The 16,204-nt window shown below is 35.0% G+C and overlaps 1 protein-coding gene and 1 long non-coding RNA gene across 2 annotated transcripts; one reads left to right on the plus strand and one right to left on the minus strand.

The window, feature by feature from the left end:
• Window positions 1-4,467: 4,467 nt before the first annotated feature.
• On the minus strand, window positions 4,468-6,005 carry LOC146917694 (uncharacterized). Its single transcript, XM_085721915.1, has 3 exons — window positions 4,755-6,005; window positions 4,591-4,657; window positions 4,468-4,517 (listed from the first exon to the last, which is right to left on the minus strand). The coding sequence occupies exons 1-3, from the start codon at window positions 5,319-5,321 to the stop codon at window positions 4,468-4,470; spliced, it is 684 nt and encodes a 227-aa protein (XP_085578041.1). The 5' UTR covers window positions 5,322-6,005.
• An 88-nt stretch (window positions 6,006-6,093) lies between these two features.
• On the plus strand, window positions 6,094-14,999 carry LOC146917695 (uncharacterized). The gene is made up of 5 exons (XR_015015831.1): window positions 6,094-6,459; window positions 6,627-6,699; window positions 8,137-13,005; window positions 13,173-13,245; window positions 14,683-14,999. It is a non-coding gene; the product is annotated as an uncharacterized LOC146917695 (long non-coding RNA).
• Window positions 15,000-16,204: the final 1,205 nt, after the last annotated feature.

A 16,204-nucleotide genomic window follows, 5' to 3' on the forward strand; every position in this document is an offset into this window, starting at 1 on the left:
CTTCCTAGGACATGCGGGATTCTACCGCCGTTTCATTAAAGATTTTTCTTCAATCACTAAGCCACTAACAAGCTTGCTCCTTAAGGATGCAGATTTTGTGTTTGATGATACATGCCTAAGAGCATTCTGCAGGTTAAAAGAAGCCCTGGTCACTGCCCCAATCATACAACCACCAGATTAGAACCTACCTTTTGAAATAATGTGTGATGCAAGTGACTATGCAGTTGCAGCTGTGTTGGGACAAAGAAAAGACAAGAAGATGCACGCCATTTATTATGCAAGTAAGACCCTTGATGAGGCACAGGTAAATTATGCTACAACTGAGAAGGAACTGTTAGCAGTAGTCTATGCTATTGACAAATTCAAGTCATACTTGGTAGGATCAAACATCATTATTTACACAGATCACTCGGCAATAAAATATTTGTTAAACAAAAAAGATGCCAAACCGAGGTTAATCCGATGGATTTTGCTCCTCCAAGAATTTGATATTGAAATAAAAGATCAAAAGGGCACTGAAAATGTTGTGGCTGATCACCTGTCCCGTCTTAGGGAACCCAATGAGGACGAGTTGCCTTTGGATGATTCTTTTCCGGATGACCAACTCTTCTTATTGGCGCAAACTAACGCACCTTGGTATGCAGACTTTCTTAATTTTCTTGCAGCAGGAGTACTACCGCCTAACTTGAACTACCAGCAAAAGAAAAAATTCTTCCATGATCTCAAGCACTACTATTGGGATGAGCCTTACCTCTTCAAAAGAGGTTCGGATGGGGTTTTTCGAAGATGCATCCCTGAAAGTGAGGTAAGTAGTATTCTTCACCATTGTCACTCCTCCTCCTATGGTGGCCACGCCAGTAGTCAAAAACTTCTTTCAAAATTCTTCAATCTGGTTTCTGGTGGCCATCACTTTTTAAGGACGTGCATCTCTTTGTTTCTAAATGTGACAATTGTCAACGCACCGGTAATATTACTAAAAGGAATGAAATGCCCTTGAACAATATCCTTGAAGTGGAAATTTTCGATGTATGGGGTATTGATTTCATGGGGCCATTTCCTTCCTCTTTTGGTAATCAATACATATTAGTGGCTGTTGACTATGTGTCCAAATGGGTTGAGGCCATTGCTTCCCCCACCAATGATGCACATGTAGTTATGAAATTGTTCAAAAAAGTTATCTTTCCAAGGTTTGGGGTGCCAAGGGTTGTCATAAGCGATGGAGGGTCTCACTTCATTTCTAAACATTTTGAAAAACTTTTACAAAAATATGGAGTGAAACATAAAGTTGCAACACCCTATCACCCACAAACTAGTGGACAAGTCGAGGTCTCAAATAGACAAATAAAGGCCATTCTTGAAAAGACAGTTTCTATCTCTAGGAAAGATTGGTCAAGTAAGCTTGATGATGCTCTTTGGGCCTATCGAACAGCTTACAAAACTCCCATTGGAATGACTCCTTTTAAGCTAATTTATGGGAAATCTTGTCACCTCCCGGTTGAACTCGAGCACAAGGCTTATTGGGCTATTAGGAACCTTAACTTGGACCCCAACTTAGCCGGTCAAAAAAGGAAACTTCAACTAAGTGAGTTAGAAGAACTTAGGATAGATGCATATGAGAATGCTCGCATTTATAAAGAAAGAACTAAAAAATGGCATGATAAGCATATCCTTAAAAAGGACTTCAAAATTGGTGACCTTGTGCTGCTCTTTAACTCTAGGATGAAGCTCTTTCCAGGAAAATTAAGGTCTAGGTGGTCTGGTCCGTTTCAAGTCCGCAAGGTCTATCCCTATGGGGCTATTGAAATCTTTTCTGAAAAAACCGGACCATTCAAAGTTAACGGACAAAGGCTAAAAGTTTACAATGTAGGAGAAGGGACTGAAGTAGTGGCTGCTTGGAGACTTATTGACCCGCCTTAAAGTTGTTTTTCTTTTCGTCAAGCTAATGACGGTAAAAGAGCGCTTTGTGGGAGGCAACCCACGCATTTAACTGCTTTTGTTTTGTTTTTCTTTGTTTTAAGTTGTTTTGTAGGTAATTGTCCAAGTATGATTCGACAAGAAGTCAAGAAATTGAAAATTTTTGAAGTCCCCTCACCAGAATGTTGGCACGGCCCGTGCAGAGGATGGCACGGCCGTGCCATGGTTTTTAAGCAAAAAAAGGAGGGCTGCCACAGAATGTTGGCACGGCCCGTGCTGAGGTTGGCACGGCCGTGCCAGCTTGCAGATTCCAAAAATCAACATTTTTTTTGCTATTTATAGCACACTGTGAGCTTTCTGCACCCCTTTCTTCTTTCTTCTTCTTCTTTTGCTTTTTAATTTCTTTTCTTTTTGAATCATTGAGGACAATGCTTCCCCTAAGTGTGGGGGGGGCCTAATAAAGTGTCTAGAGTCGTAGTGTCCAAACTCCCTTGAACTTTATTCTTTCGTTTTGTTTTTATAGTGAGAGGCATGACTAGTAGCTTGTTTTTAATGTAAAATATGGCATAAAAATTTTTGTTTTGTCTCTTCTTTAAAGGTTGTTTCTTGTACATAAAAGTAGTTTCTTGTGTTTCTTATGTTCTTGCTATACCCATGTCTTGTTTTATTGTGAAATTCTCCAATGAGAAAAGCACCCGGTTGCAATCCTTGAGCAAATGTATGAATAGGTATTTTAAGGAATACGTTCTAGCTTTAGTGTTAACTTAGACCCTTTAAAGTCTTAAGAGTAAAAGTAGTATAAGTTTGTGTGGGAAATTAATCAAATGTTCTTAATTGTTATATTCTTAATTGTTAAAGTTATAATGGGGCGGGAGAATGGCACCAACATGTGGGGGAAAGGACAATCCCTAACTTCCTAATTGTGGTGGTGACTCCCTAATTTGAACTTAAAAGTGAAACAAATTCATCAATGCTAGGGGGAAAGGACAATTACATCCAAAAAGACTTCCTACGCGGAGATGAAACAAATAATAATTTTGCAGCACTGCTTAGGGTGATTTTGAATCTAGGGGGAAAGGACAATTACATCCGAGAAGACTTCCTGCGAGGATAGATAGCCCCTAAGCATCTGCAGCCCCTTGTGCTTAATTGTTAATCTAATCTAATTTTAACTTAAATTCCCATCACTCTTATATGAAATGAAGAAAGGACTTTTCTCGGTTACTTTAGCACTAAGGATAGAACCTATTCCTCATAATATATGTCTTATACAGGAGCAATAAAAGGGTTGGACTGCACACACACTCACTTGAGAATTGATGTTGGGTAGAATAGGTTCATGAGGAGCATTTGAAATTGTAATTAGTGTACTTGAAGCAAAGCCTTTCTTTTGAGACATGTGTTCTTAATATTGCCATGAATAAATCTTTTGTTGCTGCTATGTCTATTGCCTTTTGCTCGAGGACAAGCAAAGATTCAAGTGTGGGGGAGTTTGATGAGTCATAGATTAGTATATTTTAATGCTTTATTTAGTTTAGTTTTAAATAAGATTTGATTTAATTATATTGCATTTTATTTCCTTTTAGAATATTTTACTTTAAATTGTCTTTTATTTTATTTTAGGAACGAATATATGGAGGAAGGTGTCTTGGAGCAAAAGAAAGAGGACTGGAGCAAATACAGTGCGAAAATACGAAGATACGGAACAAAAATATGTTCCCACCAAGTCAGAAGCTTGGCACGGCCAGTGCCAACATGTAGCACGGCCGTGCCACCTCCAGAAGCCCCTTTTGCTGCTTTTTCTTCGGGCCCAAGTTACCCTGTTGCAGCTTTACTGTTTTACCCTTTTAGTTGCTTAGTTTCTAAGTCGATTGTAAAGCTATAAATAGAGTAGCTCTCCACCATAAACATTCATCCTTTACTTTGTTGATTTCAAGTATTATTTCAATAAAAAGTCTTTATTTCCCTTTTACTTTCTTTGCAATTTATTTTACTGTTTTTCTCTCTTCTTCCCCCATGTCTACGATGAACATGAGTGAGTATACTTCTTCGTCTTGGGATTGTTGGGGAGTCTAATGACTCAATCCTAAACAAAACAAGCCAAAACCCTAATTTCTATGTAACCCTAATTTCTAATCTAGATTCACTGTCTTAACGTGGATTAACAATTATCAAACTGTGGAAGCGAAAGCGGGGGGTTTGATAATCGTTAATCCATCATCCCAAACATCAATTCATAAAGCGAGAGCGGAGTCTTGATGTTGGAACAAGTGAATCTAGACAATAATTGCAAAACAGTGAAATAGTCATTGCAATTATTGAGACAAAGAGTAGTTTCAATCCTCTATGCATCCTCTAGTAATCATGTCAGCGAAATAGGCTTGGTTGCTAGAAGTAAACTCTCACCGGACTTTCATCGGAAAGGTGAGGGACTAAGGGAAACCGGTCTTTAGAAATTAGTGTGTAAACCATGAAATTAGATGTTTAGGTCTTGTCTAGTGAAGGATTTGTCATTATGATGAACCAATGATCCCGAGGCTTTTATTAATATTGTTATTTACCTTCAGCAATTAATACCTCCCTTTTACTACTTTTCTCCTCATCTAATCATTCTTTAAAAGTTAATTGAATTGAACAACTCCCTAGCGGAACGATACTCTTTCTTACTACTATTACTTCGATAGGCCGTGCACTTGCGGTTTGGCCCTATCAGTAGCAGTTCTTCAATGGCAGGCAACAATCCCTATAATCATAAACATTATTACCATAAAACATATTTGACTCAGATTGTATAAATATTTGAAAAATGTTTGAAATGCAAATATATAATAAAAATGTACCTTTTGCTGATCTGACATAAAGGTTACTTCTTTGCATACATCTTTTCCTCCTAAATCTTTGATCAGAAGATCAAGAAACCATGTCCAAGAATCTCTCGTTTCACCTTCAACAAGTGCAATAGCAATTGGCATCATCTGCTCATTTGGATCCCTGCCAACTGCTGCAAGTATCATACCCCCATAATATCCCTTTAAAAAGCAACCATCCAGTCCAATAAATTTCCTACATTTGGTGAAACTTTGTCTACAACCATCAAGACACATGTACATTCTTTGAAAACTAGGCAATAATGGTCTCATAATGTAGCCTTCCTCATTTTCTTCTCCAGACGGCTCAGTAGGTTGAACTTGTATCTTCAAAGTAGAGTTAGGATTTGATCTAAGTATTTCATGACCATAATCATATAGTCTCTTAAACTGCACTCTAAAGGATCCATCAACTAAGTCAATAGCTTCCTTTCTAGCCCTATATGCTTTCATCTTGCTAACTTCAACAAACCACTTTTCTTGAGCTCTTGTAGAAATATCAGCGAGCCTTATACTGCGGTTCTCTCTAACACTTGGCATTATTTTTTTCCCCAACCATCTTCAAGTCAGAAACCTCAAATTGTGTTCTTGAACACAATTATGGTTATCCACAAGTGTCCTCAACTGCCAAGTATCTTCACCACTCAATTTTGAACACAGTGCAACCCATGGGCAACCAACTTTGCAGCGTACCCTCACTCTAGTTTTGTCATTTTTCATATACCTTATGTCATACCTATTGTAAATTGAGTAGTTCATGATAGCCTCTTTAAACTCATCCTTTGTTGAAAACTTACTCCTAGTGTCCACTTAAAATCAACCATTTTCTTAGGCATAACAAACAGAGGATAATGCTCTTTCTCCTCATCATCTGAGTCATCACAGTCAGTCTCTAGCTCTGATGAATTATACTCATCATCTGATCCTTTTACCTTTCTGTGTTTTTTTTCCTGTACCAACAGTAAGTGACATGTCATCACTAGATTCATCACTAACTACACCCTTGTTGGCACTACTCTCTCCTGTTTCATTTTCAGCAAGTTGTTTCTTAGGCCTACCACCCTTGTTTTTCTGTTTCTTTTGTGATTCACTATTACCTACTTCATTAATCAATACATCTTCATCAAGAAAATTATCATCATCTGAATCATCAAACCACGAATCACTTAAGTTTTCATCATCTTCACAATACTCTGCCGGTATCTCATCATCTATTATATCATTTTCAGTTTGGGCCTCAACAGCTGGGAACTCATTATGTTCTGACTCAGTAGGTTGGGTGAAACGCACCGTTTTTGATTATATATATAAGAATAATAGTACTAAGTTTTTGTAAATAAATAAAATAAAATAAATAAATAAAATAAAATGAAAATATAAACTAAAACCACCGAACCCCACCCCACCCATATTCTTCTCTCTCTCTCTCTCGAATTTTCCTTCCCTTTCTTCCAGCTTCTATTTCCATTGTCATCATTAACCCATACCATAACTCATTCTTCTCTCTTTCGATCCCAAATTTCTTCAACATGCCAAGCACTCTTGAATTCAATTACACATTTAATAAAGGCTATCACAAGTACAAGGGTTATTAAGTAGGATTTTGATTGAGGGTTTGTGCTTTAAGGAAGGAGAAGAATACCCATCTCATAAAACTTGTCTATTGAGACTCTTTGAGGTATATTTATCAACTTACAATTCAATTAGTGCTAATTTAGACATGATTAGTTTGTTAGAAATTATTTAGAGGTTAGAATATATACTATGGAGATTTTATGGTTAACTATAATTAGTGAAGTAGTAGAATGAGTTTCTAATTCATAAGAAAATATTATTGATGCTCAGATATGACACCCGGACGCTTCAGATGCTTATTCAGGAGTGGTTAGAGAGCAAACTTAGTTGATTCGTCATAACTGTGAGTTGATAACTATCATTATCACATATTTTCACTATTAATATTATTGATATTTTGATAATTTTCTATGTTTAAGTGTTTATAAAAATGGGAAACACACCCTTTGAACATTTTTCTTCTCATTGATACTTAAGTTTAAAAGTCATCGATATTATTATGGTCTCTATTGAATTTATTTACGAATTATTGAGCAAATGATTTGAAAATAGAGGTTTGATTGCATATACTATGACATGTGTTTTGAGATATGGAGAAATACGGTTTTGAGATATATGTTTTGGGAAGTTTCGATATTAATATATACTCACTTTGACACTACTTGTGACTTTCAATGTTTTGGATATATTAAGGATATATTAATGGAGATTTGATTGCATATATTTTGGGCACTAGTTTTGATATGGTCCTAATAACTAGTTTTGATATGTTTATGGAATTGTGTTTTTTTTTCTTTCTTTTTCTTCGAAGATTTTGGTATTAATATGGACTCGACGTGGATTTGATTTGAATTTACTTATGACTACAAGTGGTAGATTTTTAATTGAGTTTTGATGGTACAGATTTTGAATATAAGTTTCGATATTGTGAAATATGGTTTTGGAGGCATTTGAGAATTTTGTTTTGAAACTCATGAATATAATGATTATTATTGCGACGACCTAGGTGCACCTAGTATGTGATTTCAATTAGGTAGAATTACCCCATTAGATGGAGCCGCCCCTTTGGAAAGGCCACCATTAGGAGGAGAGGGCTATCAATGAGAGGTAAACTCCCTAATTGAAAATGTTTTACACTTTGTTTTGAGTCAAGAGAAAAGAGCTATCCGTTAGATGGAGCCGCCCCTATGGATAGGCCACCATTAGGAGGAGAGGGCTATCAACGAGATGGAGCTAGTTCTTGATTCACCCATTTTGATATACTTTAAAAACATTTTGTTTTGAGTCGAGAGAAAAGAGCTATCCGTTAGATGGAGCCGCCCCTATGGAAAGGCCACCATTAGGAGGAGAGGGCTATCAACGAGATGGAGCTAGTTCTCGATTCACCCATTTTGTTTATTTTAACTAAATGGAGATTTCTATATTTTCTTTAAAGGCTTTAATCAAGATTTTCTGCAATATATATTTTTAAAAGCTTTTATTTTGATTTTCGGCAATTTATTTTAAAGGCTTGTAATGTTATCTTCATGTTTTTACGATGTTGGGCTTTTCGTTGAAGTATGCCTATTTGATTGGAAATATTTACAAAGTGTGGATTTTCATGCGTATAAACGGTTGCGGATTATTAGAAATTTATACGGCTACTAGATTTGTAAATTGACATTAAATTTTGAGAAAAGAAAATAATCGTGCTCTTGTGTGTTTCCCTTCTAGTTGGTGGTGGTTGTTGTCTGCTCACTAAGTCTTTGTGACTTACCCCTTCTTTTTACATTTTTTTCAGATCTAAAGTCAAGTGCGTAGAAAGCTTGTAGCAGAGTTAAAGATATATCAGTGTCATTCTTTTGGTAGGTTTCCTTGATGAATGTCTCTTTTGTTTATGTATATGTTGAATCAGAGTAACTGCAGCTATTTGGAGTTTAGGAATGTGTTATTATGAGATGTACAAAAATGTAAATATGTCATTTAAAACTCTGAATGAGAATACATGTTCTTAAACAGGATTAAAGATCTTGAAAATGTTAAAAATACAGAGGATACTCTGTCGAAATTTTAGTGGCTATTATCTTGAAGTGAAAGTCAATTTGAGAATTGTTTAAACTATAGTTTGTCAAGTGTTGTCAATAGGCTTGCCGGACTAGGTTGTTCTAGTTCGTGCGCCGGTCACGATAAGTGTTTTTGGGTCGTGACAAAGTTGGTATCAGAGCTCCGGTTGTTGGTCCTAATAGGTGCAGACATAGAATGAAAATGGATTCTTGCTAGTAAATTGTGAACCGCGGCACCATTTACTTGCAAAAATCTGTTTGCATTCTATGGTAGTGTCATTTGTTGTCCGATCTTATTATCTCTTTTGGTCTTTGAATTGTCTCACTTTTGTTTGTCGTCTCGTCCTATTTTTGATCAATTTTTCTTTCATTCGGTGAGGGTGTCACCCAATTCTATGATCACCACTAGAAGGGAAGATAATTCCTTATGGGTTTACTGCCCAACCTTAAGATCCTAGTCAGAGAGGTTGTGGTTTCTTATGGCGTTCATGTTGACAAACGTAATTTGGTTGTAAGAGTAGTTATTGTGGAGGTTCATAGAGGAAGACGAATTTTGCTATTGGTTTTTTAACAATTATTTTTTTGGGGTTGTTGTTGGGAAGCAACACGATAATCTAAGACAAACAAATCTTGGAGGTTAACAAGAAGTTAGTTAGTGTGAGCAGTAGACGACAAATTCATCTAGAAGTGATTATGAATCCTAAACATACTCCAAACAAGACCATACGAAAGACCTTTCTAGGAGTGTCAAATCTTTTTCAAATTCTCAATTACTTCCATGTCTCAGTGAGTGACAAGTAATTCTCTTTTCTTGTGTCAATTGACTGTTGAAGGTACAAGGAATATATTGAAAAACCCTTTTTAGTTTGTTCTGAATAGTCCTTAATCAATATAACTTTGATCTTAAGAATGTCATTAATGTCATAAGTTTGAAAGTTCAAGGAATTATAAATTTGAAATTATTGATGCATAAGCAATGAGAATGCTTTTGTATTAGAAAACGCAATAACCAATATGATAGTAGAGGTGTTGTTTGGCAGTGTTGGGTTTCTGAGGTAATTTTAATATAAAGTTGTTTTGTTTAAGTTATGATTTGAGAGTTTTGGAATTTGACAAAATTGTTAAGTAAACAGAGGGAGCCTATATGGAGCAGATCTTGATTCAGTTAAAATGTGCGGAGGTTCAGAGACTAAAGAAAAAGAGTTAGTTGAACTCATTAGTACGGAGTGTTAGAACAAACGGAGGATATGTTATTTTTAGAGTACAAAACTTGTTTGATAGAGCTCATAGGCACGGTCATCAGCCTATCATAGAAAAGATGTGTTGCTGGAATATTTAATTTGATTTGTGGTTTGATCTAATTGTATTACGCGGATGTTTTGAACCTGACACTTCATATTAGGCAACAAAAGTTTAAGGGAAGTAGTAAACCATAATTTTGCAAGAAATGAGTTGAATGATTATACATAGATTATTCTTAGCTTGATGGTGAAGTTATACTTGATCATTAGGGACAACAAACATAAATATCACAAGTGGATGGTTCAAGTAGACAAACTTTTGGGCGGAATGCAAAATCATAGGTTATATCATGGAACATCTAGACAATTCACTTTTCCATAGAGTACTTTTGATTCTACAATGGTTGACTCGAATCTAGAAATATTTTGTTTCAAAGATGAAAAGTATGATTTCAACGTGGTTAAGTATGTCATATTAGAAGGGATAATCCTCTGCAGTTACAACACAACTATTATCTAGTCATGCATGGGCAGTAGTCGTGTTAGTATTGATTTATAGGATTTTGAGTTGATTGTCCTTACAACATGCCACCGTAGTCCATTATAACAAATTAGCGAGAGTTGAGATACTAGGTAATTGCTTTTCTACTTTTGAGAAAAACGTGGTTGGGTACCATATGATTTAACCTTAGATTTAGAATCTAATAAGTTATTAAAAGTAGGTTGCCAAGGATAATTAAATTTGTTTATGTATATACAAGTGAGTAAAGAATTATAAAAGTTCTAAAAACATTTGGGTTCCATGATGGTGTCCTGAACTTTTTGGATTGTCGCTTGATAGTGAGATTAGATTCTCTATAGACTTGGTCCCTACCACTCAACTCACATCCATGCCTCATTATCGAAGGACCTAGAAATAATTTACATTGTTAAGGGATTGACCACAAGACCTTCTCAAAAACAGATTTATTGATCTAAGTTAGTTTCCTTGAGGATTAATGGTATTGATTATAAGTAAGGAAGATAGATCTTTGTGACTGTGTGTAGTTTATAGAAAAGTGAATAAGGTGATAATTAGGAATAAATATTATTTACCATGCATTTATTAATTGATTGACCAACTTCAAGAAGCCTAGTGTTTTTCAAGATTTAGTTGAGGTAGGGGTATCACTAGTTGGAGGTTAAGAATGAACATATATCAAATACAACTTTTCGCACATGTTACTAGCATTGTAAAATTCTGGTTATAAAATTTTTTTTTGGAAGAGGTATACTTTTAAGACTTACTAATGCTCCAACGTCTTTTATGGATTTGATGAATTGGATTTTTTTTCAACCTTTCTTAGGCTGATGGGTGATATTGTTTAGTGATGATATTCTTGTGTATTTCAAGAGTAAAGAAAGGCATTATTTATATGAAAGGACTTTCTTAGATTTGTAGCAACCACAAAGGTCATAATATAATTTAAATTTAAGAGAAATAAGGTGGATTAAGTCTCTTAAAGACTTTGATTGCAAAGACTTGTATCACCTTGGGAAGTCAAATGTTGTTGCAAATGTTTTGAGTAGGAAGGACATGGGTAGGCTTACTCATTTAGACAAAATGAATGGACCTATAATTAAAGGGTTACAAAAACTTGTTGGAAGTGGGATTCAATTTTAGCTTGATCATTCAATGGCATTATTGGTCATGTGTAAATCTGTTCCACCATAGTTTACAATATCAGGGAGACTCGGTAGGTAAAGTTGATAGATACTGGGAGGAATAGTAAAGTTACAAACTTCTTATTTGATTTAGACTTGGTATAGGTGTTATATCATGTGTGGAATGATAAAGTTATAGGCTTCTTAGTTAATTTCAAGGGTGTTTTGTGGTTATAGCCTTGAGTGCGTGTTTGCTAATAAAGGAGAAAAAATATTATCTGAGGGTCATTATTCTTGTTATATTTTAGGTTCTAGTTAGATATATAAAGGTTTATGAAGATTTTATTGGTGGGAAAGTATGAATGAGGATGTGAAATAAAATAGAATAATTATCTCTAAGTATTTGGTATGCCGATCTCTTATACATGTGATTATATGGCTCAATTCAATGATACATTTTGAAAGTCTTTAGAATATGAATTTGATACCCGATTGAACCTCACTACAACTTTCATCCTAAGACAGATGGTCAAACTAGGAAAGTTATACAAATCATAGAGAATATGTTCTGTGTTTGTAGTTTTGTTGTTGGTGAGAGTGGGGCCTACGTTTGTCTATGATGAAATTTGCATAGAAATAGCTATCAATTCAGTAGCCAGATGGCGGCACCTTTTGAGACATTGTATAATAGGTGATGTATGACGTCAATAGGATGAGTTGAAATTGGAGAGTTTGAACCAGTGAGCATAGAGTTGATTAAAAGTTACATTGAAAAAGTCGAATTAATCTATTTTGTTTAGTAACAACTTAGAGTAGGAAAGATCTTATTCTAACTAAAGGCGCCATCAATTAGAGTTGACGGTGGGAGAGCAGGTATTCTTACGTGTTTAAGTAATGTGGAGTGTTTTATGGTTTGGCAACAAGGGACTAGCTAGTTAGACATTCATTGGAGAGTTTGAAATTTTGGAAAGTCAGAATGTAGCTTATCATTTGGTACTTCCATCGGAGAATTCGTCATGTCATTTGTAATTTTAAGCTTCTGAAGTACCTTTATACTCTTTCTCATGTGACTAGTCATGAAGATGTACAATTGGATGAAAATTTGTCATACACCGAACATTCGATAGCTATAGTTGATAAGGAAGTGAAGTGTTTATGCCCAAAGGATATCATTTTGGTAAAGATTTTGTGGCAAAGGCCGACCGATGAAGAAACAAATTGGTAATCCGAAGAAGTGATGTTTGAAAGGTACCCACACTTATTTGAAACCGAAGCAAGTGGTGGTTAAAAATTCGAGGACGAATTTTTTTTAAGGGGGGAAGAATGAAACGCACCGTTTTTGATTATATATATAAGAATAATAGTACTAAGTTTTTGTAAATAAATAAAATAAAATAAATAAATAAAATAAAATGAAAATATAAACTAAAACCACCGAACCCCACCCCACCCATATTCTTCTCTCTCTCTCTCTCGAATTTTCCTTCCCTTTCTTCCAGCTTCTATTTCCATTGTCATCATTAACCCATACCATAACTCATTCTTCTCTCTTTCGATCCCAAATTTCTTCAACATGCCAAGCACTCTTGAATTCAATTACACATTTAATAAAGGCTATCACAAGTACAAGGGTTATTAAGTAGGATTTTGATTGAGGGTTTGTGCTTTAAGGAAGGAGAAGAATACCCATCTCATAAAACTTGTCTATTGAGACTCTTTGAGGTATATTTATCAACTTACAATTCAATTAGTGCTAATTTAGACATGATTAGTTTGTTAGAAATTATTTAGAGGTTAGAATATATACTATGGAGATTTTATGGTTAACTATAATTAGTGAAGTAGTAGAATGAGTTTCTAATTCATAAGAAAATATTATTGATGCTCAGATATGACACCCGGACGCTTCAGATGCTTATTCAGGAGTGGTTAGAGAGCAAACTTAGTTGATTCGTCATAACTGTGAGTTGATAACTATCATTATCACATATTTTCACTATTAATATTATTGATATTTTGATAATTTTCTATGTTTAAGTGTTTATAAAAATGGGAAACACACCCTTTGAACATTTTTCTTCTCATTGATACTTAAGTTTAAAAGTCATCGATATTATTATGGTCTCTATTGAATTTATTTACGAATTATTGAGCAAATGATTTGAAAATAGAGGTTTGATTGCATATACTATGACATGTGTTTTGAGATATGGAGAAATACGGTTTTGAGATATATGTTTTGGGAAGTTTCGATATTAATATATACTCACTTTGACACTACTTGTGACTTTCAATGTTTTGGATATATTAAGGATATATTAATGGAGATTTGATTGCATATATTTTGGGCACTAGTTTTGATATGGTCCTAATAACTAGTTTTGATATGTTTATGGAATTGTGTTTTTTTTTCTTTCTTTTTCTTCGAAGATTTTGGTATTAATATGGACTCGACGTGGATTTGATTTGAATTTACTTATGACTACAAGTGGTAGATTTTTAATTGAGTTTTGATGGTACAGATTTTGAATATAAGTTTCGATATTGTGAAATATGGTTTTGGAGGCATTTGAGAATTTTGTTTTGAAACTCATGAATATAATGATTATTATTGCGACGACCTAGGTGCACCTAGTATGTGATTTCAATTAGGTAGAATTACCCCATTAGATGGAGCCGCCCCTTTGGAAAGGCCACCATTAGGAGGAGAGGGCTATCAATGAGAGGTAAACTCCCTAATTGAAAATGTTTTACACTTTGTTTTGAGTCAAGAGAAAAGAGCTATCCGTTAGATGGAGCCGCCCCTATGGATAGGCCACCATTAGGAGGAGAGGGCTATCAACGAGATGGAGCTAGTTCTTGATTCACCCATTTTGATATACTTTAAAAACATTTTGTTTTGAGTCGAGAGAAAAGAGCTATCCGTTAGATGGAGCCGCCCCTATGGAAAGGCCACCATTAGGAGGAGAGGGCTATCAACGAGATGGAGCTAGTTCTCGATTCACCCATTTTGTTTATTTTAACTAAATGGAGATTTCTATATTTTCTTTAAAGGCTTTAATCAAGATTTTCTGCAATATATATTTTTAAAAGCTTTTATTTTGATTTTCGGCAATTTATTTTAAAGGCTTGTAATGTTATCTTCATGTTTTTACGATGTTGGGCTTTTCGTTGAAGTATGCCTATTTGATTGGAAATATTTACAAAGTGTGGATTTTCATGCGTATAAACGGTTGCGGATTATTAGAAATTTATACGGCTACTAGATTTGTAAATTGACATTAAATTTTGAGAAAAGAAAATAATCGTGCTCTTGTGTGTTTCCCTTCTAGTTGGTGGTGGTTGTTGTCTGCTCACTAAGTCTTTGTGACTTACCCCTTCTTTTTACATTTTTTTCAGATCTAAAGTCAAGTGCGTAGAAAGCTTGTAGCAGAGTTAAAGATATATCAGTGTCATTCTTTTGGTAGGTTTCCTTGATGAATGTCTCTTTTGTTTATGTATATGTTGAATCAGAGTAACTGCAGCTATTTGGAGTTTAGGAATGTGTTATTATGAGATGTACAAAAATGTAAATATGTCATTTAAAACTCTGAATGAGAATACATGTTCTTAAACAGGATTAAAGATCTTGAAAATGTTAAAAATACAGAGGATACTCTGTCGAAATTTTAGTGGCTATTATCTTGAAGTGAAAGTCAATTTGAGAATTGTTTAAACTATAGTTTGTCAAGTGTTGTCAATAGGCTTGCCGGACTAGGTTGTTCTAGTTCGTGCGCCGGTCACGATAAGTGTTTTTGGGTCGTGACATTGGGCCTCATCTGTTTGGGCCCCATCGGTTTGGGCATCATTAGTTTGGACCTCATCAGTAGGTCCATAACCAAGTGTAGTTACAATATCAGGCTGAGAAATAGTATGTATTAAGTATAGGTGTACCTTTCCATTAGCTGTAGACAATTCTACCAATTCAGCTGCCCCATCATCATTTGACAATTGCCTCCACTCTTCACCAACCTTGTACCACATCTCATCAATTTCAGTGTATTTCATTTCTTTTGCTAGTTTTTTTGCTTCAAAGAAACCCCAGAATTCACTGTCACATTCCCACTCAGAAACATTTCCTTGGTAATTTGTGTTCTCATCGAAATACCCACCATGGTGGAAATGAATAAAAAACTGAGTCATTTCTTACCTGTAAAGTGAAATAAACAAATGAGACAGCATGCTAAAACAAACGTCTATGGGACCACCAATGATTAAATAGTTGAAATTCTAACAATAAAGAAATTGACCACAAGCATAGATGATTAAACAAACAAAGAACTAATAGTACCAAAACAATATCAAACATGCATACATCAACGTTGTGGACCACAAGCATTTAATAAACAACTATAAATGATTAAAACAAACAACTACATACATCAACTTTGGAAAAGGTATGGACCACAAAAAAGGTATAAACAACTATAAAGAAATAACAAATAAGGTATATTTACCACATAAATGAAATGAAGAAAACTAAACAAACTAAGAACTTAAGAAAACAGAACAGAACTGAAGAAAACAAAACAGAACTAGGGTTGAAGAAAACTGGAGGCAAACGAAGAAGAAAGAGAATAGAAGCAATCACGTTAGAAACGTAAGAAGAGAAACGCGTTTACAAAAAAGAAGCAGAACAGAAACGCGATTTTATGGAGTAGCAGAACAGAAACGCGATTTTATAGATAAGCAGAAGAGAAACACGTTTTGTGGATAAGCAGAAGAGAAACAAACCTTTGATTCAGAAACGAAATCTTTAGATTCAGAAACGGTGGATTCACGATTGAAGGAGAAGAGAAACGCGTTTGATTGGAATGAGCATTCCCCCAATTTTTTATCTTTGATTTTCCCCCAATTCTCTTACAATAAAAACCCTAATCTT

Source organism: Medicago sativa, chromosome 6 (assembly GCF_051527215.1).
Source record: "Medicago sativa cultivar Bolivia chromosome 6, Bolivia_mono, whole genome shotgun sequence".
Classification (NCBI taxonomy): domain Eukaryota; kingdom Viridiplantae; phylum Streptophyta; class Magnoliopsida; order Fabales; family Fabaceae; genus Medicago; species Medicago sativa.